Genomic DNA, 25,523 nt, shown 5'->3' on the forward strand with positions numbered 1-25,523 from the left:
GCACTCACCCCCCACACGCACATGCACTCACCCCCCACACGCACATACACTCACCCCCACACGCACATATACTCACCCCCCACACGCACATGCACCCACCCCCCACACGCACATACACTCACCCCCCCCACACGCACATGCACTCACCCCCCACACGCACATGCACTCACCCCCCACACGCACATGCACTCACCCCTCACACGCACATGCACTCACCCCCCCACACGCACATGCACCCACCCCCCACACGCACATGCACCCACCCCCACATGCACATGCACTCACCCCCACACGCGCATGCACCCACCCCCACACGCGCATGCACCCACCCCCCACACGCACATGCACTCACCCCCACACGCACATGCACTCACCCCCACACGCACATGCACTCACCCCCACACGCACATGCACTCACCCCTCGCATGTACATGCACCCACCTCCCACGCGCACATGCACCCACCCCCCACATGCACATGCACTCACCCCTCACATGCACATGCACTCACCCTCCACACGCGCATGCACTCACCCCTCACATGCACATGCACTCATCCTCCACACGCGCATGCACTCACCCCTCACATGCACATGCACTCACCCTCCACACGCGCATGCACTCACCCCTCACATGCACCCACCCACCACACGCACATACACTCACCCCCCACATGGACATACACTCATCCCCACACGCGCATGCACCCACCCCCCACACACGCATGCACCACCCCCCACACGCACATGCACTCACCCCCACACGCACATGCACCCACCCCACACACGCACATGCACCCACCCCCCACACGCACGCACACGCCCGCGCACACGCACATGCACCCTCACGCACATGCACCCACCCCCCACATGCACATACACTCACCCCCCACACGCACAGACATTCACCCCCCACATGCACATACACCCAACCCCACACGCACATGCACTCACCCCCCACACGCACATGCACTCACCCCCCACACGCACATACACTCACCCCCACACGCACATATACTCACCCCCCACACGCACATGCACCCACCCCCCACACGCACATACACTCACCCCCCCACACGCACATGCACTCACCCCCCACACGCACATGCACTCACCCCACACACGCACATGCACTCACCCCCCACACGCACATGCACTCACCCCTCACACGCACATGCACTCACCCCCCACACGCACATGCACCCACCCCCCACACGCACATGCACCCACCCCCACATGCACATGCACTCACCCCCACACGCGCATGCACCCACCCCCCACACGCGCATGCACCCACCCCCCACACGCACATGCACTCACCCCCACACGCACATGCACTCACCCCCACACGCACATGCACTCACCCCCACACGCACATGCACTCACCCCTCGCATGCACATGCACCCACCTCCCACGCGCACATGCACCCACCCCCCACATGCACATGCACTCACCCCTCACATGCACATGCACTCACCCTCCACACGCGCATGCACTCACCCCTCACATGCACATGCACTCATCCTCCACACGCGCATGCACTCACCCCTCACATGCACATGCACTCACCCTCCACACGCGCATGCACTCACCCCTCACATGCACCCACCCACCACACGCACATACACTCACCCCCCACATGGACATACACTCATCCCCACACGCGCATGCACCCACCCCCCACACACGCATGCACCACCCCCCACACGCACATGCACTCACCCCCACACGCACATGCACCCACCCCACACACGCACATGCACCCACCCCCCACACGCACATGCACCCACCCCCACACGCACATGCACTCACCCCCCACACCCAATCACCCCACTCACACAAACCCATCCCACACACCACACCCCCCACCCCCCACAACTAACTACCCACACACAGCCAACCACCCCACGCACACACAACCACCCACAAACCCCACACATATCCACCATGTCCACGCCCACACCCCACACACACACACTAATTGGTATACTTGTCTGATTGTCGCTTTATAAATGGCATTCGAACTGCAAATGCATCCTTTCTACACTTAGATCCCAATTATGGGCGCGATTCAGCCACGGCGCTTCGTTGAGGGGAATCCTGTGAGAATGCCATCTGGCTCATTTAAATACCTGGATGCTGTGAGCATCCGACTCCTGGAGTCAACGGCCGCCCCTGCGAGACCTCAACTGTGTACGGTTTAGCACGGGTTTCCAGAAACATGGACCATGGGTGATGGCACCTCGGGTGGGGGCGGGTCTCGCACGTCATTAGAGCCCCCCTGGGTGGTCATGGACAGAGCAGGGGTAGTACTGTGGCACTCCCCTGGCACCCAGGTGCCTTGGCACGACCAGTCTGGCACCTTGGCCGTTCCAAATGGCCACCCTACCAGTGCCACCTGGGCTCTACCAGGGTACCTGGGTAGCACTGCGAGGTTCGCAGTGCCAGGATGCCTGGGTGCCAGGTTGGCACTGACAGGGGTTGGGCCTTGGGAGGACTTGCCCAGGAGGGAGGGTGGGTGGGATCAAAGGAACAATAAACGGCCTGAAAGAGGGTGTAGAGATTGGAGCAATCATTCGAAATGGCGCCACGATCCGTGAGGAGCCTGTGTAGGGAAAATGCTTAACTGTGGCCTTGACGCAGAGAAACTCACCGCGAAACTCACCGCGAAACTCACCGCGATCCCAAAATAACGGCAAAGTGCCATTGAATAGTGGGGTCAATCTCCGTGAGTCAGCCACAGAGAAACACCCCGCCAAACGCACCCAAGAACAGATCAGAATGTTTTCCGCTGAATCGTGCTGTGTGTATCACGTTAGAATCCCATCTTTACTTATCAAAGCTGATCGCCTCCAGTTGTTTCAGTTACCCGTGGTCCCTTTTCTTGTCCCTATAATTCCCCCTTTCTAGCCTAGTTTCGGTTTTTAAACATATGGAAGATGGTAAAGAAATATTGAAACACTCGACCAAATATCTTCTGATTTCTCTCAGCCTGTTTGAAGGAGAGCAAACCCCATCTCTCTGTGTAATTTAAGTAATCATCCCAATCTCCATTCCAGTAAACCTCTCCTAATGATATCTGAGATACAAAATCCTTCTCTGATTGATTTGATTTGATTTATTGTCACATGTACTGAAGTAAAGTGAAAAGTATTTTTCAGCGGCCGAGCGAACGTACATTGACAAATGGTACATCGACAAACAGTGATTGGTTACATTGCGGAAAAAGGGGCCAAACAAAGCAAATACATGAGCAAGAGCAGCAACTGTCTCGCTCATTTGGCCCTGATGTACGAGGTGATGCATTTTGGGAGGACTAACGAGGCAAGGGAGTTGGCTGCTAGGAAGTACAGAGGAGCGAAGGGACCTTTTGGATGCATGTCCAGAGGTCCATAAAGGAAGCAGGACACAAATAGAAAATACTGTACAATCGCCGCAGATCTGACAGCATCTGTGGAGAGAGAAGGAACCTCATGTTGCGAGCCTGGGTGACTCTTTGTCAAAGCATACGGAATACTTGCCTGCGTTGGCCGAGGCATAGAATATAAGAGCAGGGAGGTTATGACGGAGCTGTATGAAACGCTTGTTAGGCCGCAGCTAGAATACTGTGTGCAGTTCTGGTCATGCTGTGATTGCAGTGGAGAGGGTGCAGAGGAGATTCACCAGGATGTTGCCTGAGCTGGAGCACTTCACCAGTGAACAGAGGCTAGTTAGCCTGGGGTTATTCCCCTTGGAGTAGAGAAGGCTAGGTGGAGGTCCTCTAAGAGGTGTATGAAATTTTGAGGGATACATAGGTACATAAGGATTAGGAGTGGAAGTAGGCAATTCAGCCCTTCGAGCTTGCTCCGTCATTCAATCAGATCATGGCTGATCTCTTCCTGGTCTCAAATCCACCTCCCCACTGTTCCCCATATCCCTTTAACCCGTTTAAAAAAAATCAGAAATATATCCTACTCCTTCTTGAAACCATTTAATATTTCAGATTCCACCGCACTCTGGGGCAGTGAGGTCCACAAATTCACCACCCTTTGCGAGAATTAGTTCCTCCTCATCTCAGTTTTAAATCTACTGTCTCTCAACCTATAGCTGTGCCCTCCCGTTCTAGATTGCCCCACAAGGGGATAGAAGGGGAGATAGGAAGAAACCTTTGCACTTCGTAGAGGGGTCAATAACCAGGCAGCATAGATTTAAGGTAATGGGCAGGAGGCTTAGACGGGATTTGAGGGAAAACGTTTCACCCAGAGGATGGGAGGAACCTGGAACTCGCTGCCTGAAAGAATGGTCGAGGCAAGAATCCTCGCAACAGTTGAGAAGCATTTAGATCAACACTTGAAGCACCATAGCATACAAGGCTGTGGATCAAATCCTGCAAAATTGAATTAGAATCGATAGGTGCTTGATGGCCTGCACTGATGTGATGGGCTGAAAGGCCTCTTTTTGTGCTGAAAAATGTTCTGACTATATTAATGCTGTGGTCAGTGATACACGTGCACACACTTGACATTTCACTGTGAAATTCTAGCTCTCCCTCGTGTCGTCCGACTACAGCCTCTGACAGCCTGACCATCATTTGCTGCCTCTATGTAGCACTATATTTGAGCAGCTCTGCAAGAAAGGAAAGAGAAAATGCTGGAAAATCTCAGCAGGTCTGGCAGCATCTGTAGGGAGAGAAAAGAGCTAACGTTTCGAGTCTGGATGACCCTTTGAGCTCTGTTCTTTACTGCACATTGTGTATTTACTATTATAAACAACTGGTATTCATGACGTGACGTTTCTTCAAGTTCGACCCATCTCCAAATTTCTTAAATTTGCAAACCCCCCCCTCACCCCAGGCCCACGTGAAGCTTTGCAGTTCTTCCACATTTCCATTGCTTTTCAGTACCAAACTATTTCCAAAACTATTTTCCCTGTTGTAATTATTCGATGTTCTGAATGAGAGCGGTGTTAATTAACTCCGATCTTCTAGGGCAGCACAGTGGCACAGTGGTTAGCATTGTTGCCTACGTCACTGAGGACCCGGGTTCGAATCCCGGCCCTGGGTCACTGTCCGTGTGGAGTTTGCACATTCTCCCCGTGTCTGCGTGCGTTTCACCCCCACAATTCAAAAGATGTGCAGGCTAGGTGGATTGGCCAGGCTAAATTGCCCCTTAATTGGAAAAAATAATTGGATACTCTAAATTTAAAAAAAAACTCCGATCTTCTAATTTCCTGTGTGTGTGTCTGTGTCTGTGTGTGTGTGTGTGTGTTCTGTATCCTATCTGTTACCCTGTTTCGTACCCAGCGCCATTTTCAGCCTGGCATGTGACACTAATGTGGAATGTGAATTCAATACACAAAGCTGTAGAATTAAAAGCATAATGATGACCACAAGACGATTGTTGTAACAAGCCACCTGGTTCACTAATGTCCTTCCATTAGGGAAGGAAATCTGCCGTCCTTACCTGGTCTGGCCTACATGTGACTCCAGCAATGTGGTTGACTCTGCAATGCCGTGTGAAATGGACTGGCAAGCCACTCCGTTCAAGGGCAATTAATTAATCTGCATGAGGGGGGACCGTAATAGTAGTTGGACAAAAGGGCAGTATGTGGTGCAGTGGTTAGCACTGGGACTGCGGCGCTGAGGCCCCGGGATCGAATCCCGGCCCTGGGTCACTGTCCGTGTGGAGTTTGCACATTCTCCCCATGTCTGGGTGGGTTTCGCCCCCACAACCCAAAGATGTGCAGTTAGGTGGATTGGCCACGCTAAATTGCCCCTTAATTAGAAAAAAATAATAATTGGGTCCTCTAAATTTATTAAACAAGAAATAGTAGTTGGACAGTTGGCATGCGGCTGAGGAGGGGAGGGGAGTGGGCAGTTGCTGTGAGGTTTGTGGGGGTGAGTGGGTGGCTGGTGTGAGGTTTGGGGAGGTGAATGTGGCGGCCAGTGTTGAGCAGTTGGTTTGAAACGCTGTTGCCAATGTATGCGGGGCCAATGAAGGCAGTCCGACAAAACCAAATCAACACGAGATAAGTTAGGCATATTAAAAGGACCATCATGAAAAAGCGTTTGTGATATTTTCCCACTTGCTTATGTTGACAAAATCCACCTGGTCACTTCACTGGTAGGCAAAAAACAAATCTTGGAAAACTCATGTTGAATCTGCTCTTCTCCAAATTTTAATATTTGCCGTTGCTGTAATGTAATGCTGTAATGCAATGATGTAGGTTGTTCCCAACTTGTCTTTAATTATCTTCACCTTTATTCAGGCCACCAGCAACATCAGCCAGATGCGGAGCCTCAAACCCCGGCCTACACTCCGCCCGCTGCACCATGTGCCCCGCCTCCCTCAGCTGGGGTAAGTTCTGAACCTGTTTAACCCCTCTGCTTGTTCCCTCGGTACTGCTGTGGGAAGGTGAAGAAAGAAAGAACTTCCATTTCTATAACACCTTGCCTGACTTCAGGAGGCCCAGCCAATCGACAACTATTATAATGTTGGAAATGCTGCAAGCAATATTCTCCATGGCAAGGTCCCACAAAGAAGAATGAGACAAATAAACAGATATCTGCCCATGTGATTTTTCTTTTTTAAATTTAGGGTGCCAATTCATTTTTTCCAATTGAGGGGCAATTTAGCCTGGCCAATCCACCTAACCTGCACATCTTTGGGTTGTGGGGGCGAAACCCACACAGACACGGGGAGAATGTGCAAACTCCACACGGACAGTGACCCAGAATCGAACCTGGGACCTCGGCGCCGTGAGGTCGCAGGGCTAACCCACTGCGCCACCGTGCTGCCCTTGCCCATGTGATGTTGATGGGGGATAAATATTGGCCAGAATAATGGGAAGAAGGGCAGCACGGTGGCGCAGTGGTTAGCACTGCTGCCTCACGGCGCCGAGGTCCCAGGTTCGATCCCGGCTCTGGGTCACTGTCCTTGTGGAGTTTGCACATTCTCCCCGTGTCTGCGTGGGTTTCACCCCCACAACCCAAAGATGTGCAGGCTAGGTGGATTGGCCACGCTAAATTGCCCCTTCATTGGAAAAAATGAATTGGGTATCTAAATTTATTTTAAAAAAATAATGGGAAGAACACCGCTGGACTTTTTCGAAGTAGTGCCATGGGATCTTTTCTATCTCACTCAGTGGGTGGATGGGGGATTGGTTCAGTGTCTCATCTGAAACTCGAGGCCTCTGATGGTGGAGCAGTATTGCCCTGGAAATGGATTAACAGATGCACAGTGGCAGTGTAAGACGCACTGCAGCAATTGATCAAGACTCCTTTGACAATACCTTCCAAATTCGCGACCTCTACCACCTAGAAGGACAAAGGCAGCTGATGCATGGGTACACGGCCACCAAGCCGCGCATGATTCTGACTTGGAACTATATCCATGTTTCTTCATGTCGCTGGATTCCCAAAGCCCTGGAACCCCCCCCCCTAGCAGCACTGTGGGTGTACCTACACCATACGTTTCAAGAAGGCGGCTCACCGTGCAACTAGGGGTGGGGGCCCAAAGCTGGCCTCGCCAGTGTTAAGACCACCCCCAAGTGAGGATCCCCAAATTTGTTTATCCGGGCAAGACTCCTCGACTTGTCACCATCCGGCTCGCATACCCCCAAATTGTTACAAATCTGGGTGGGGAGGGAGGGAGGGAGGACTGGCTCCGTCTTTATTCAACCCCCTTTACTGGCAGCAACAAGGTTTAAGCTAACTAAGATTCCCTTCCCTGATAGTTATGTATAAAAAGGAGTGATTTAACCAGACGTTCCTGAGTTAAATTGGAGTAAAGGCAGCACGGTAGCATTGTGGATAGCACAATTGCTTCACAGCTCCAGGGTCCCAGGTTCGATTCCGGCTTGGGTCACTGTCTGTGCGGAGTCTGCACATCCTCCCCGTGTGTGCGTGGGTTTCCTCCGGGTGCTCCGGTTTCCTCTCACAGTCCAAAGATGTGCGGGTTAGGTGGATTGGCCGTGATAAATTTCCCTTAGTGTCCAAAATTGCCCTTAGTGTTGGATGGGGTTACTGGGTTATGGGGATAGGGTGGAGGTGTTGACCTTGGGTAGGGTGCTCTTTCCAAGAGCCGGTGCAGACTCGATGGGCCGAATGGCCTCCTTCTGCACTGTAAATTCTAATTCTAAATTTATAAACTATTAAAAAGGTCATGAGGAAAATGGTAAAACACATGTTTATACATTCATACAAATTAGATGTGAGAATTGAGTCCAATTTTAAGTAAATATAAGTAAGAAGGTAGACGGAACAGTCCTTGACTTGTGAGGAGTAGATGTTGAAGTGTGCGGCCATTACGATTTGATTCCAGTAGAGTTCACCAGTAGGCAAATAGCTGAGTCCAGTGTTCTGTGGTTTGGCAAAGAAATTCTCCAGTTCCTCTTTCCAGTTGGGATGTTTTTGCTGGCTGGGCTGATTTCCTCTGTCAGAGAGAGACCTTTGAGATGTGCAGCCGCTTATCCATTCAGAGTATACACAGACCACTGGCTTATAACCTGTTCCTTGTATATTCCGAGTGAAAAATGGAATCCACCAGCCTGGCTCAGCATTACGCACAGGATCTTTTGAGATGAGATAGCCATTATGTCCCTTTGCCTTTACTGAAGATGGTAATCAGTCCCTGGATGGTTCTGGAAGTACCTTTTCTAGAAACAGGGAGGGGGCTGCATTGTCCCTTAAAGAAATAGAAATTCCTTCCAGTGGCTGACTGTACATTCTCAGCCATCCTTGGAGTTTGTGTTCATTTGAAACAAAGTAAGCTTGGGTCTTTTTAAAGTTCAGCATTTCTTTTTTTTTTAATTTAGAGTACCCAATTATTTTTTTTTCCAATTAAGGGGCAATTTAGTGTGGCCGGTCCACCTGGACTGCACATCTTTGGGTTGTGGGGGTGAAACCTGTCATGATATGCAAACATGCAACCAATGAACACTCAGAGTAGGACACAGCCAATGGGCAGTCAGGACACTGAGAGGTGGCATCACCACAAGGGGGCATGACATAAACACTATAAAAGGGATGAGGCACTCACACCCTGCCTCTTTCCACAGACAGACATCTAGAGAGTTAGACAGGGCTGATCAGCAACATCACACCCCAGCACGTGGCTTAGAGCAAGCTGCTGCAGTTAGACTGAGTTACTACAGTTAGATTAGCAGAGAGTCGAACTCATTTGAGAACGGTGTTAATAGTTCAATAAACACGTTGAACTCATTTCAGAGTCAGGAACATCCTTTAGTTAAGACTGCATCAAGTAGCAACCTGTGTTATCTGAAGCAGCATAACACAACAGAACCCACGCAGGCACAGGGAGAACGTGCAAACTCCACATGGCCAGTGACCCAGGGCGGGGGTTCGAACCCGGGTCCTCAGCGCCGTAGTCCCAGTGCTAACCATTGCGCCACCGTGCTCCCCTAAAGTTCAGCATTTCTCGCATAATTCTGTGGTTTGTTCTCCAGCGCTCATCCCGTGAAGTAATAATGAAAAATATTCTCACGTCTCTGGAATAGGACTTGAATCCAGAACCTTCCTGTCTAGAGGCAAAGCTGTCACCCACTGAGCTCAGTAAGAAGTCTTACAACACCAGGTTAAAGTCCAACATGTTTGTTTCAAACACTAGCTTTCGGAGCACTGCTCCTCCCTCACCTGAGGAAGGGGCAGTGTTCCAAAAGCTAGTGTTTGAAATAAACCTGTTGGACTTTAACCTGGTGTTGTAAGACTTCTTACTGTGCTCACCCCAGTCCAACGCCGGCATCTCCACATCATACCCACTGAGCTGTCATTTAGTGAGCGTCCAGATGGTCGACATTGACCATGGAACCATCCTGGAAGGAGGGGGCAAAGTGTGTGTTTTGGGGATGGGGTTGGGGAGTGGGTGGGATTACCCTTTGGCAACCTCTCTTTTATTTTGTCTTGTTTTGTAGAAGAGATATCGGGCTGTGTACGACTATGCAGCTGCTGATGACGATGAGATCTCATTCCAAGACGGCGACTTAATTGTTGATGTACAACAGATTGACGAAGGGTGGATGTATGGCACCGTGGAGAGAACGGGTGACACGGGCATGCTGCCAGCTAACTATGTGGAAGCAGTGTAATGGAGCCTAGATCAACCCCTGCTTATGCTTTGATTATATATTATAAATAAATTACAGTATGGATCCCAACAGTAATTTGACAAAAATATTAGGTTAAAAAAAATAATGTATTAAATTGTGGTTCCGATTACGTAACAGAGCCTTTTTTCCATTTCTCTGATTTAGTAGTATTTACTGGAATAAATACAGTCAAAATTTTCTTTGACTTAACTATGTTGAAGAAGGAAAGGTAGTCCGCCTTCAAAGCTTTTTTCACTGTTCTACATTGTCCAAATCCCCTTTCTTTAAATAACCCTACCCCTTGCAGATCCTTAATTTGAAATTCTTGGCTCTGGATTACTGTACTTGATGATTGAGTTGGATATCCTCAGATTAAGCCTCACACCTATCCTAGTTAAACGGAAGCATTGTTTTTAGCTTGTAAATTGCTGTAATAACTCGTACTGGACCAAAATACAGGATCATTCTCTCAACAGGGGAGAGAGTTTGAATGCAGGTTGGCAAACATTCTGTTTCATCAGCTCTAAACCCAGAGAGTGATACAGACACACACACAGCACACAGAGAGGGACATGCACACAACACTGAGAGAGGGACATGCACGCAACACCGAGAGAGACACACACACACAACACAGAGAGCGAGAGACACACACACACACACACACAAACACCAGAGAGACACAAATGAACAGGAAAACTGGAATTCCAGTGTTCCAAATTGTATCATTTATGACCTCATTCTTAATGTGTCAACCTAGCGAGTGAGCACGACAATATTATTTGACGGTGGGCGAGGTATCATAGCCATATAGTTCAATGAAACATGTCCACAATTCTTAAAGAACCAGCAATCTCAATATATTGCCTCCTGCAAATAGTGGAATTATTTGGCACTTGCAATTTTTAGGGAAGTGAAGGAAACAGGTTGGAACTAAAAGTCTCTGTAACCATCCTTTCCCTCCAAAATGGCTGGGGACCAGCCAACAGACATCAGAAATTGAATCATTCCTGGAATTGAGGAACTGAATGAAATCCTACCTGCTGCCAATCTTCCCCCAATCCTTCACCTAACTGTACTATAATATCAGTCTTTTATAACAGCCCTCAGTTACATGCCAGAATAGTGAGACAGTGTAATACAGGTTGGCTGTACGGAGGTGAATTTTAATACTAGGAGGAGGTGGGGGGGGGGAGTGAAATTGGGAATTGATTTGAATTGAATAGGTTGGTAAGTGGGGGTGGGGGAGGAGCCCTCCCCATTTAAAAAAAATAAAAATGTTACACTCAATTGGTTTAAAATTTGCAATGACAAGATTGGTATTCCTGTAGAACCCAAGCTGGAGGAAATATATTTATCTTAGTCAATGTGTTTGCCAGGTTGCTGACCCTACCTTTGGCTGTTGCAACTCGTTGCAAAAACAACGCCGGACCTTCTCATTGGTGACACCTTCAAACTTGCTAATTTTCCTCCCATTTTGAAAATCGGATCTTGAAGCATTTTACACCATTAAAATTAAACTGTGAAAGAATGAAATTGGCAACAATATGCAACTTGAACAGAATTTTTAGTTTTCCAGGGATTAACGCATGTTGCTTTTCAGAGTCATTCCTGTGTTAACTTGCAATACGTGGGGCTTTGCTGAGACTGAATCCAGTTTGACTGAGCAACATTTTGTCATTCCTATCCAGTTAAGTGGTGCTGACAATGGAGACCTGCCTCCAAGCAATTCCCTCCACCACCTGGGTAATGAGTATCCAGTGGGAGCCAGTCTGGGATCTCTTTATACACCCACACACTCTCTGTGTATTGAGATACTTGGAAGAGGGCAGCACCCGCCTTGCTGTGCCCATGTAAATGCCCGTTTATGAATTTGGGTACCAGAAATGTACCAGCTCTCCTGAGCGGCATCGTCAAGTCATTAATTTTATCAGTTGGCTGTTTTGTCTGCTATTGTACTGATTAGTTGATCGATTCTGGTATTGAACATGATGGATTGATGAAGTCCCTCAGAAGATTGGATTGCGTCACCCAGAGCCCTAACCGTTTTCTGCTGTTTTGCTACTCAGTAAACAGCTCAGTATACTTAGAAAGCATTGTAAATCCCCCCCGATAGTGTTAAAGTGAAAGCTGGAGCATTTTGACTGTCTGTAGTGAAATAAATATGAAACTGAATAGAATATTGTATTGACTAATGTTGGAACAGTCTTCAGTCAAGTGCAGGGTTTCAATCGAGTCTGTGCATCACAAATACAGAAATATTTTGAGTGGTTGGGTAATTTTAAGGTGGGGGAGGGGGGGGGAAAGAGTGTTCTCCTTGTGTTAAAAGCAAATTATTGCGGATGCTGGAATCTGAAACGAAAGGGAAAATGCTGGAAAATCTCAGCAAGTCTGGCAGCATCTGTAGGGAGAGAAAAGAGCTAACGTTTCGAGTCCGATGACTCTTTGTCAAAGAGTGTTCTCCTTGTGTTATCAGCACTAGAAACAGTAAAAGCAATGGAATCCTTGTGTGAAATGGCCCGGGCTTTACATGACTGGTTAACTGATATGCTGGTAATATTCAGGCTTTTAAGGTAGTGGACCACAGAAGATGTGTACATAAAGCACAAATGTGTAGACATTGGGTGCCAATATTGATGACTCTTTCAACATTCCATGGAATCAACACGTTAACTGCTTTGTCTTAACATGCTATTTAATTTGAAACTCGCAGTTGTTATTGCTAATTAATTGGTCGGAAAATTGTGGTTTTTTTCAAGAAACATCGTGCCTATCACGTTCTGCTTAGAGCTTTTGCTGAAGGTGTTATTGAGTTACGCAAGTACCTGTGGGTGGGGGGTGGGGGGGGGGGGAAAGGAAGCATCTGAAGTTAGCTTTGGTTCGGAGTGGCTCATTGAAGATGAGGTACAAGTGCAGGGGGAGCTAACGTCTTTAAGCTGCAATTCCATTGAAACGCATTGTTTTGTTGAACTTGAGGGGGGGGGGATGGGGGAAAGAGGATAAAGTTATTTTCCCGTGAGTTACTCTGGGTCGTCCCCAGCAACGGCGTGTGTCTTCGCATCCCTCACACAGCAGCTTACAGCAAGTGTTGGGGGGGAGGGGGTGTTCCCCAGCGAAGGGAAATGTCCTCTATCCATCATAAATTGCCTGGGATGGGAATTTGCCATTGAATGGTGAAACCTTTTTGTACCACCGACCACACAGCGTCCAGTATGTTTAAAAAGGTGTTGTTGCAAGAATTTGGCTAGTTTGGAGGTTGAGGGTCAGTGGAAATAAAAGGTGGTGTTAAAGATATATATAAGTAATTGCATAAAATACTGTGATTCAGATGAAGCATGTCTTGGCATTTCTGAATTCTTCATTACCATGCTTGCAATTTTTAGGAAAAAATGTATTTTTGGCATGATTCTTGTATGACAGACTGTCAATAAACTAAATGATGGGAAATAATGTGGGACAATAGTGTGGACTTTATTTATTTAGAAATGTGTTTTATTGTTGGAACTATTAACCTGTTACAATCTTAAATCTCCTTTTCCTCAGAAAGGAAGAATTTGCATTTGTATAGCGTTTTACATCATCTCAGGCCACCCCAAAATGCTTTATAACCAATGAAATACCTTCTTCAGAGTGTAGTTAGCCTTGTAATATGGGAATCGCAGCAGCCAATTTCTGCACAGCAAGCTCCAACAAACAGCTATGAGATAATAACCAATTGAAGTTTTTGAACAATTAAATTAGTCATATCCCAATTAAGGTATTAAGTATTGGCCAGAACAGAGGGATGAATCGCCCTCTGTTCTTTGAAATAGGGCCAAGGGATCTTTTATGGTCACCTGAGAATGCACACGGTCTCTTGTTTTAACACATCATCAGAATGACTGATACATGTTAGAATTGATTTAAATATAATTTTAGCCAGGATTATATAAAAGAGGATGGTGACATAGTGGTATTCACAATAGATTCACAACTCTTGACGGTGACCATGAAACCATTGTCGGTTGTTGTAAAATCCTATTAGGTTCACTAATGTCCTTTTAGGGAAGGAAATCTGCCATTATTACCCAGTCTGGCCTACGTGTGATTCCAGATCCACGACAATGAACACTGAAATGCCCCAGCAAGGGCAATTAGGGATGGGCAATAAATGCTGATCCAGCCAGTGACACCTGCATTAATTTTTTAAAAAAGGGTTTGGAGAATTTCGGTCGGCTAATTGTGAACTTGTGAAAAAGTCAATTTCTCACGTTATCTGCAAGGTGATCCCTATTGAAACGTCGGTTCGAGGGAATGTATAGTTTTAGTTTGTTTTGGTGTGTGGAGACAAGTGAAACCCAAGTGAGAATAAACAGCCCAGTCGCGGTGTAACAATCATTTAAAACTGTTTATTATAGTAAAGAAAAGACAAATACACACGAACAAGACTACTCTACTCACACAATTAAGATGTATGAATTCTAAACACACACGCAGTTTATATGGAACGCACCCCTGGTTACATAATGTATCTATGGTACCTGAACACTGTAAGACTTTCCCTGTTTCCCAAACAACATCCACATTGAATAACCAGCCATTGTTAGCAAATAATACAGGGATGATACTCAAATCTGGGAACCATCCTTTTCCTGGTCCAGCGAAGATATTTTAAAACTGCTGTTACAAAGGTTTTCTGCACTACCTTGGCTCCAAGACTTAGAAGCTTGTTTTCTGTAAACTTGGCCTTCAGGCTGGAACCTGGCTGGTCCGCTTTCTGAGACTGCTGGATGGTAACTGCCTCTCTTGGCTTCTCTTGAGTCTGGGCAATTATACCTTTGTTGTACTTTGATTATGCGTTCTGAGTATTCGGCTGTTTGCCCCCATCAACTCCCTTGAATATATATTATCTCGTAGACCTTCCCAATTGTCTATAATCTGTTTCTCCTCCATAAGCTATGACACTTGATTATTACCTAAACTGCTGTTCTAAACTTGGCACCCGGAGCGACGCATACCAATTGAGGCCCTTTGAATACTGCCTACAGCTGTCTCCATGCAAACTCATGGCACTGAGTTCTCCAGCAGAGCCTAAACGGCTGAAGGTAAGGCTACCAAAGGTGGAGCAACGGAAGTGGTGGAGGCACGAGATTAGGGTCCAGTTTGGTCACATGTTCCTCCTACATCTCGAGGATGCCTTGCTTCCACTGCGGTTCGACAGGTTCTGAGATGGGCTATAATTCCAATGCGTGCTCTGCAGAATCTGCCACATGTGGGACAGGTGGGGGGCCGGGCAAATGGGCTGTTTGGAGGTTTGTGCATTCCTTCTGACTTTCCGACATCACCTCTGCACCCTCCCGTCAAAGTCTCTCGATGAGTTTGGTACCTTCCCGAATCAGCTTCCTTTATTTCGGTTGGCCAGAAGCCAGGGACTGCCCATGATCCGGCAGGAATGCTTTATTAAAAATAAGTTTTGATGACCCAATTATTTTATTTCCAAATTAAGGGGCAATTTAGCGTGGCCAATCCACCTACCCTGCACATCTTTGGTTGTGGGGGTGAGACCCACGCAGACACTGGGAGAACGTGCAAACCCCACACGGATAGTGACCCGGTGCTCGGAGGCAGCGGTGCAGGAATGTTTGACCTCTTCAGGGATGCTTTGAGGACATCCCTAAAGTGTTTCCTGTTGTCCTCTTGGGAGTTCTCCTGGAGTTCGAGGTGACACACACATGCTAACAGAGATAATGGACAGATTTCCCAACTGAGATCCATTTTTCTTGTGACTGTTGACTTGAAGTCATTGTGTACTTCCCTCAATTAGCACTTGGTGTCTCCCTCTCTTCCGCAACCCCCACCCTTCTCCCTTTTTGACACTGTTGTAATCTGAAAACGGGAGACCATTGGAAGCAAGTCCATTTGCTGTCCTTCCCTCACCTCTTTCTCCCCCCCCCCCCCCCCCCCTCTATTTATTCACAATGCTGGACGTGTTTCTGCTGATGCTTTTTGCCATTGTGAGTTTAGTGATCCTCTCCTACATCATCTACGTCCTGTGAGAGATGGAAGCAGCAGCAACTCGGGGCAGGGGGGGTCCTGACAAAGCTGGAAGGCGGAGGCTGGGAGGGGGGGGAGATGACCCCCACCGCGGATTTGCCAACAGGTTTGTGCAAAATATTTTTAATTTCTGCAGATCTTCGAAACGTCATTGCAAATAAAGATCCAGGAATTGGACATTTGCAAAACCTAAAGCCTGGTCGAATTGCAAACCGAACCTTTAAATGCAGAGGCGCGTCCTGTGATTTTTGACCCCCCCTCAATGGGGTTTTATTGCCGCCACAACAACACATTATATAGCTCTTACTGGAAACAGTGACGTCACACACAGGCTTTCATTGTGTCCTGGGTTTGGAGACTAGCCCATTTAACCCGGAAATGTTGATGGACAGCTGGGAGAGCGAATTACAAAGCGGGTTCTGTCCAATGAGCAGAAGCGAGACCTTCCCTCCTGTGTCCAATCTGCGAGATGTTCCAGCCCAGGGTCTGCCCCTGTGGTTTAAAGGTGCAGTAGGTACTATTGCCACCTCCCCCCCCACCCCCCAGCGTGGAGACCAATGGGAATGTCTTGCTTTTGGACATGACTCTTGATTAATATTTTTAAAGACCTGGAAAATGTTGAATGAACTCAGCAAGTCTGGCAGCATCTGTGGAGAGAGAAACCGAGTTAACGCTCGGGGTCCGCGAGGATTCTTGAGGTCGCAGTTCTGCGGAAGGTTGGGGGCCTCACGGTAGCATGGTGGTTAGCATCAATGCTTCACAGCTCCAGGGTCCCAGGTTCGATTCCCGGCTGGGTCACTGTCTGTGTGGAGTCTGCACGTCCTCCCCGTGTGTGCGTGGGTTTCCTCCGGGTGCTCCGGTTTCCTCCCACAGTCCAAAGATGTGCGGGTTAGGTGGATTGCCCGTAGTGTAAGGTTAATGGGGGGATTGTTGGGTTACGGGTATACGGGTTACGTGGGTTTAAGTAGGGTGATCATTGCTCGGCACAACATCGAGGGCCGAAGGGCCTGTTCTGTGCTGTACTGTTCTATGTTCTATGTTCCTTTGGGCTCAAAACATTGGCCGGAGGTTACTCCCCATTCTCGCCTTTTCCAGTCGCGACAACGCAGATTCCCCCCCCCCCCCCCCCCTCCCCCCCCCCCCCCCCCCCCCCCCCCGTGAGTTTCCTGGCAACAAGGCGTGGGGAGAACGGGAAACCTTGTTGTCAGCGGTGGGATCAGGAGGTCCTGGCACCAGTCAATGGCAGGCTACCTGCATCACTGCGGAACACTCCGCAAGGGCTGGGAGGCAGAGAAAACCCCACTCGTTAACTCTGCCTCTCTCAAGGGCAGCACGGTGGCCTAGTGGTTAGCACAACCGCCTCACGGCGCTGAGGTCCCAGGTTCGATCCCGGCTCTGGGTCACTGTCCGTGTGGAGTTTGCACGTTCTCCCCGTGTCTGCGTGGGTTTCGCCCCCACAACCCAAAAATGTGCAAAGTAGGTGGATTGGCCACACTAAATTGCCCCTTAATTGGAAAAAATAATTGGCTAATCTAAATTTAAAAAAAAAAAACTCTGCCTCTCTCTCCACAGATGCTGTCAGACCTGCTGAGTTTATCCAGCATTTTCTGTTCCTATTTCAGCTTGCTCCAGAATCTCCCCACTTTCAGTAATAATCTTCTTCCCCCAACCTTAAGCTGTCTTAGTGATTGAAACTGGGCGGCATGGGCAAGCTGGGCTGAAGGGCCTGTTTTCATGCTGTAAACAACTATGACTCTTATCACTCTTGTCCTAGGAAGTCTCCAATGCATTTTTTCACACTCTCCTTCTCTCTCTTGTTCTCCATCCCTCGAGCTGCCTCTCTTTCTCTCACTCTATCTCTCCCTCCCTCTCTCTCTCCCTCCCTCTCTCTCTCCCTCCCAACCTCTCTCCCTCTTGCTCTCTCCCCCTCTCATGCTCTCTCAATGCACCTTTAGCTTTTACACAGATGTTGGCTCCCTCGCATTTTTCAGCTTGCAACTATTCTCACCATTCCTTTAAAACCACCAAGTTAATCACCCCCTCCTCCTTTACCCCACGCCGTCAGCTACTATACTCTCCCACTGTCAGAAAGTTCTGGGTTTAAGTCTCACTCCAGAGACTTAAGAAACCAAGTTTATGGTCACCTGTTCAATATCTGGCTCGGTGTCAAATTGTGTTTGATAATGCCCCTGTGAAGTGACCCAGGATGTTTACCAGCAGCACCAATGACCCGGGTTCAATTCCGTCCTCTGGTGACTGTGTGGAGTTTACGCATTCTCCCCGTGTCTGCGTGGGTTTCCTCCGGGTGCTCGAGTTTCCTCCCACAGTCCAAAGATGTGCAGGTTAGGTGGGGTTACGGGGATTGGTCAGGGGAGTGAGTCTAGGTAGGATGCTCTTTTAGAGTGTACTTGATGGGCCGAATGGCCCATTGACATTCTATATGATGCATATAAGGTGCTCTATGGTTTGCTTTTGGTGGTGGCTGCACAATTAAACAGGGTCTTAGTATCCCACCTGGGCACACTGATAAATGTTGACTGTAAATATTTTATTTCTTTATTCATTTATGGGATGCAGGCATCACTGAGAAATTTATTGGCCATCCCTAATTACTCTTGAACTGCACATCTCAGAGGGTAGTTGAGAGTCAACCACATAACTGTGGGTCTGGAGTCACATGTAGGCCAGACTGGGTAAGGACGGCAGATTTCTTTCCCTAAAGGACATTAAAAGAACCAGGTGAATAATCGATGATAATGTCATGTTCACCGTTACTGAGACTAGTTTCTTAATTCCAGATTTTATTCATTGAATTTAAATTTCACCAACTGCTTTGGTGGGATTTGAACCCATGTCCCCAGAGCATTACCCTGGGCCTCTGGATTACTAATCCACTGACAATGTCAGTGTAAACTGTGTAAACTGCCACCATCTCCCAGTACTAAATAAATACTGAAGGACCTCAAGTGCCCAAGGGATTGAACCTCGGCGTGAGCTATCCCAATGCAAGTTGTGGTGGCAGTTTTATCAGATGTGTTCTCAGTATTTTAATTTAAGATTAAAAGTTAATTGGCTATTTAGTAACTGAGAGCTATTTACCTTCTGGACAGATCTGATTGTTGAACTGCAAAGATTAATTTGCTTCCTGTTTACATTTAGGACTTAAAAAAAATAAATTTTGTGAACCCAATTCATTTTTCCAATTAAGAGGCAATTTAGCGTGGCCAATCCACCTACCCTGCACATCTTTGGGTTGTGGGGGCAAAACCCAAACAAACACGGGGAGAATGTGCAAACTCCACACGACAGTGACCCAGAGCCGGGATCGAACCTGGGACCTCGGCGCCGTGAGGCATCAGTGCTAACCACTGCGCTACCGTGCTGCCCTACATTTAGGACTCAGTGGCATGTTCCAGAAATGGTTGCAGATTCTAGACACAATTACCCTTGTGCCCTTTGTAATTCGGTAAAACTGTTCTTGTCTTTCTGCAGCTGGGCTCTAGTACAGACGCGAGGCTCCCTGTTGGACTGTTAAGAACATCTTTCTGGGACTCGTCTCCGCAGTGGGATTGCGTGGAGTCCTTTGAGCGCCAGCAACTGCTGAGCACCACTTACTGTCAGGAAGATTAATGGGCACCCTGAGATTTCCACCAAACAAACATTATTGGTCCCCGGTTTTCTAAAAGATCCTGAGATGAACTCTGGCTCCTGCGATAGACTGTGCCTTTGGGCGAGACGTTTCAACTATTGGAATGCGGAAACACCTGCCATCTCTCATCCACTGTGAATTCCGTCAGTGGATTAAAAAGTGATGTCCTCTTGGGCCGTTGTGGTTTCCAGATACTTCTCATTGCTGCCCCGGATTGGGCCCGAACTGCTTCACCTGTTAATACATCTGTGTAGTGATGAGCTCAGTTCCTCCAGCACAGAGTGACAGATCGCACAAATGTTGTATGCAGTAGACACGGTGCAGTGTCCTGACTATTAGTCAAAGGGAAGTTAAATTAAGATTCCACATGAGATACGCAGAGATTTTATTATACTTTATAATTACTTATCTAACTGTTCAGAGTCAAGACTGTCGTGAGAACCAAACACTGCAGACACTGGAAATGCAAAATAAGGGCATAAAATGCCGAGGGCGAGGAACAGAATTAGCTTTTCATGTCGATGGCCTTTCTTCAGAACTGGAAGAAGTTAGAGATTTAACAGGTGGAGGGCAGGGATGATTAAGCGACTTAAGGGGATGACGGCGAAAGACAAAAGGGGCAAGAAATGGAATAAGTGAAGAGACAGAAAAAATGTCAGGCAGGAGATGTGCGACACATTTTATGTTGGTGAATTCACTCTGTATAATATTTCACCCCCATCTCCCCGCAGGTATTTGAAGCTTACCCCTGACACTGAGAGGCGAGTATCTTATTCAGCACCAAACTGCTCTCCTTTGTTTGATTTTGGAATTCAGTAAATGTAAGTGTTTTTTTTTAGAACCTCACAGGTATTATTGTAAAGGATGCTCTGTTTTGTATTGGAACGGATTGAAAATAATAAACTCAAAACCCACCAGAAATGAACCACCTTTCCCAGTGCACAGACCCTCATAGAATCATAGAATCCAAGAATTTACAGTGCAGAAGGAGGCCAACATAGAACTGTACAGCACAGTACAGGCCCTTCGGCCCACGATGTTGTGCCAAACTAGTCTGAAACTAAGATCAAATCAACCTACTCCCAATCATTCTAGTGCACTCCATATGCCTATCCAATAACCGCTTGTTCCTAAAGTGTCTGACTCCACTACCATAGCTGGGAGTGCGTTCCACACCCCAACCACTCTCTGAGTAAAGAACCTACCTCTGACATCCCTCCTGTATCTTCCACCATGAACCTTATAGTTATGCCCCCTTGTAACAGCCACATCCACCCGAGGAAAAAGTCGCTGAACGTCCACTCTATCCCTCTCATCATCTTATACACCTCAATTAAGTCACCTCTCATCCTCCTCCGCTCCAATGAGAAAAGCCCTAGCTCCCTCAACCTTTCCTCATAAGACCTACCCTCCAATCCAGGCAGCATCCTGGTAAATCTCCTTTGCACACTTTCCAATGCTTCCACATCCTTCCTATAATGAGGTGACCAGAACTGCACACAATACTCCAAATGTGATCTAACCAAGGTCTTGTACAGTTGCAGCATAACCTCACGGCTCTTAAACTCAATCCGCCTGTTAATAAATGTGAACACACTATAGGCTTTCTTCACGGCTCAATGCACTTGGGTGGCAACTTTCAGACATCTATGGGCATGAATTCGGCACATCGAGTCTGCACCGGCTATTGGAAAGAGCACCCTACTCAAGCCCACACCTCCACCCTATCCCTGTAACCCAGTAACCCCACCTAACCTTTTTTTTTGGACACTTAAGGGGCAATTTAGCATGGCCAATCCGCCTAACCTGCATATCTTTGGACTGTGGGAGGAAACCGGAGCACCCGGAGGAAACCCACGCAGACACGGGGAGAACGTGCAGACTCCACACAGACAGTGGCCCAAGCCGGGAATCGAACCTGGGACCCTGGAGCTGTGAAGCAACAGTGCTAACCACTGTGCTACCGTGCTGCCCTGATGGTGATTGTCCAATTGAATAGGTTAACAGGAAAATGTCTTAAAAAAAAGTTAAATAACTGACCTGTTATAGAAATCATACAGGAATATCTAAGGAATCGGCATATTTTTGCATTTGTTAACATATTAGAGCAATGGTTTTAAGAGAGTAAATAAGAAGAAACTGTGGGCAACATTTAATGCTGCCTCCGGTGGCGTGTTTGGAAACTGTAGGTAGGAGAGGGGGAGGGGGGAAGATGGTGGATGGAGACCCCATTGCCATCCCATCTTTGCCCCCCCATTAAGTCCAGATAGGAAGACTAGAGGACATTAAATCCCGAGGTTTGCACTGTCAGGATGCTCAGAGGGCATAGATTTAAGATAATTGGCAAGAAATCCAGAGGTGACATGTGTCACGACACCCTGGGCTAGCGCGCGGTCAATTCCAGCCCCACTTGTCCCAGAGTCGCAACACAGGAGAAATTAGATTTTATTTAAAATTCACAATGCCCTTGGTTGAGCTCAATAAACTACAGTCACCAGGTTTGTAACTTTAAAACACAAGTAATGTTTTATCATGTACAGTATTATAATTCAACAGATAGAAAATGTAACTGACCATCTATTACCTCTTTTGCACCCCCTCTTTCTAACTCTGTATGCACTCACACACACAGACAAACAACACAGAGGGGAAAGTGTGGTTGAAAGGGAAGAAAATATCAATAAAAATAATAGGATAAGGATCTTTGATGCACTGGGATAACTTCCAGTCAATGCCTTTCGCAAGTTCAGACTTTCGTTTTGATGCTTCTTCCTTCTAGGCTTGAGTTGGTTTTCTCTGGCAAGGTTGTCTCCTTTCTCTGCAGACTCAGCTTAACTTCAGGTTCACAGCAATGGGTGTGCCAGGAACTCACTACTTTGAGAACAATAGTGATGTTCTTTCACTTCAGCAAGCAGGAGAGGGTATTCCTTTCACTTCTAAGGTCTAAACACTTCTGCTAAGTCCTCTCAGGAAGCATCACGCAGGAACCAATCACTGACCATTGTCAGGCAGAACACTGTCCCTGGCCAACCCACCAGTTGTCAGTTAACCAATCAAACTGCCTCCCTTCAAAGCTGGTGCCTAAGGTCCACTCAGTGCCGAAGAGTCTGGCTTCTCCTTTCCAGGATACAAAACCTGGGAACACAATGTCCTGGCAGGCAGGCTGTTTCAACAGAGTCTTCCGCTTAAAGGCACATCCTGATTATGAGTCCATAGACGAAAATAATAAAAAGAAAAGGAAAGAAGTGGGAACAAAGGAAATAAACAGGAAGGGCTCTTACACATGGGAATATTTGACACAGGGAATTGCTGTGAACTGGAACGTTTTTTTCTTTATTCATTCAGGGATGTAAGCATTGCTGGCAAGTCCAGCATTTGTTCAATATTTCAGAGGCAGCCACCATTGCTGTGGGCTTGGGGGTCACACGTAGGCCAGACCAGGTACGGCAGATTTCCTTCCCTAAACGACGTTAGGGAACCAGATGGGTTTTTACAACAATCAGTGATAATTTCATGGTCACTATAACTGAGACTATCTTTATAATTCCAGATGTAATCAATTGAATTTAAATTCCGTGATCTGCTGTGGTGGGATTTGAATCTGTCCATCGCCCAGATTAGCCGAGGGTATCTGGATTACTCAGCCTGTGACAGTACCACTTTCCCACCGAGGTCACGCTGTCTGAAAAGGTGGAGGAGGTGGATTCGATGGTAACTTTCAAAAGGGGTATATACTAACCAGAGTCAGTATATACTTGAAGATTGAAACTTTGCTGGGCCATGGGGAGAGGACAGTCGCATGGAGCTAATTGGATAGCTCTTTTAAAGAGCTAACACAGGCAATTATTGATCCTGCTGCAGGTGACAATCAGGTTTCAAAGGGAGATGTGATTAAGTCGAGTGTAGAAGCCTGTGGAGGTTCCTTGGGTATGGGGGATGTGGGACCACCATCTTCCATCATTCAGGAGCCATCAGGAGAGGGGAGAGGACAAGAAAATTAGACCAGAAGCTGCGGAACTATTTAATGAGCTGGATTTAGGACAGAGAAAATAATCCACAGGGATTCACGAGCTGTCGGACCGCACTCTGCAAAGATATCACAGCAAACATTTCCAAACACCTGCTCTTGCATACCAAAGCTGCATTGCTGCAAAGTTGACGGTGAAAAAGAAAGGTGCATTTATGTAGCATCTTTCCCAACCTCCAGATAACTCAAAGTGATTTACAGCCAACAAAGTACTTTAAAAAAAAAAATTTACAGAACCCAACTATTTTTCCTTTCCAATTAAGGGGCAATTTAGCGTAGCCAATCCACCTAACCTGCACATCTTTGGGTTGTGGGAGTGAAACCCACCCAAACACGGGGAGAATGTGCAAACTCCACACGGACAGTGACCTGGGGCTGGGATCGAACCCGGGTCCTCAGCGCCGTAGGCAGTAATGCTAACCACTGCGCCACCGTGCCAGCCCTACAAAGTACTTTTGATGGGTAGGTGTTTGTAGCACAGGAAATGCCACAAACCAATTTGTGTACAACAAGGCCTTGCAAACAACAATGAGATAAATGTCTTTCTAAATGTAACATCGAATAAAAAGGGGTTGGCAAATTGGTGACGCAACTTGCCGAATAGATGAGCTTGCAGACGCTATGCTTTTAGAACATTTGTTTTAAACATGAGTGAGATTAATTTTTTTAAAATCCTTGGTTTAGCTCACTAGGCTAATCGCTGGCTTTTAAAGCAGACCAAGCAGGCCAGCAGCACGGTTCAATTCCCGTACCAGCCTCCCCGAACAGGCGCCGGAATGTGGTGACTAGGGGCTTTTCACAGTAACTTCATTAAAGCCTACCCGTGACAATAAGCGATTTTCATTTCTTCATTTTTCAATATCCAACCAAATATGATTGACTCCTTTTCGAAGTAGAGTTCCAGGTTTAATCTTTGGTACCTTAACCATTCTGTTGGGTAAGGGTGTCTGGAGTTATGGAGCTAAGGTGGACAGAGTATAAAGACACAGCCCATTCTGTTCAACTGGTCCAATGCCAGCTTCCCATCGCTCTTCATTTAACCCCATCAGCATATCCTTTATCCACGCACCCACCACTCTGTGTAAAGAACCTACCTCTGACATCTCCCCTGTACCTTCCTCCAATCACCTTAAAATTATGTCCCCTCATGACAGCCATTTCCGCCCTGGGGAAAAGCCTCTGGGTAGCCACTCTATCCATGCCTCTCATCACCTTGTACACCTCTATCAAGTCACCTCTCTTCCTTCTTCGCTCCAGTGAGAAAAACCCTACCTCTTTTCCAACTCAAGATTAGGGTTAATTTATCAATATTTCTTGATTTGTCTCGTATTTTCACCAGAGTCCTGCAATGATCGTCCATGGTCAATAACCATTTTTAAAATCAATTTTTAAAAACCAATTTGTGGAATGTGTGCTGTGTTAGCAAAGTCACATGTATTGTCTGTCTTTCAACATCATTGGGCCTGCTTCTTTGAACCACGCTTTGGTAGAATGGTGTTTTTTTCCCAAAAACATACTTTATTCATACATTCCAATACATTTCAAATTGGACATTATGGAAAATGCAATAACGTTCAACTTTTCTCCGCAGAGCATGTTGCACTTTGAGATATCTCAATTCATTTGAAATGCATGTGATACTATGTACATAAATGTCAGGCATACAACCAATGGGATTCCACAATGTTACCAGCCCCTGGGTGCCCACAGTCCAAAGATGTGCAAGTTAGGT

At 47.2% G+C, this 25,523-nt stretch overlaps 1 protein-coding gene and 1 long non-coding RNA gene across 2 annotated transcripts in view; both read left to right on the forward strand.

The window, feature by feature from the left end:
- The window catches only part of lasp1 (LIM and SH3 protein 1), a 192,803-nt gene extending 179,271 nt beyond the window's left edge, over positions 1 to 13,532 (forward strand). The window contains exons 6-7 of the mRNA XM_038778688.1: positions 6,246 to 6,334; positions 9,909 to 13,532. Coding sequence (XP_038634616.1) covers positions 6,246 to 6,334; positions 9,909 to 10,082 — 263 coding nt within the window. The 3' untranslated portion in view covers positions 10,083 to 13,532. The remainder of the gene's footprint in view (positions 1 to 6,245; positions 6,335 to 9,908) is intronic.
- Positions 13,533 to 15,933: 2,401 nt separating this feature from the next.
- On the forward strand, positions 15,934 to 20,685 carry LOC119954143. The gene is made up of 2 exons (XR_005458177.1): positions 15,934 to 16,221; positions 19,608 to 20,685. It is a non-coding gene; the product is annotated as an uncharacterized LOC119954143 (long non-coding RNA).
- Positions 20,686 to 25,523: the final 4,838 nt, after the last annotated feature.

This window comes from Scyliorhinus canicula, chromosome 19, assembly GCF_902713615.1.
Source record: "Scyliorhinus canicula chromosome 19, sScyCan1.1, whole genome shotgun sequence".
Lineage (NCBI taxonomy): Eukaryota > Metazoa > Chordata > Chondrichthyes > Carcharhiniformes > Scyliorhinidae > Scyliorhinus > Scyliorhinus canicula.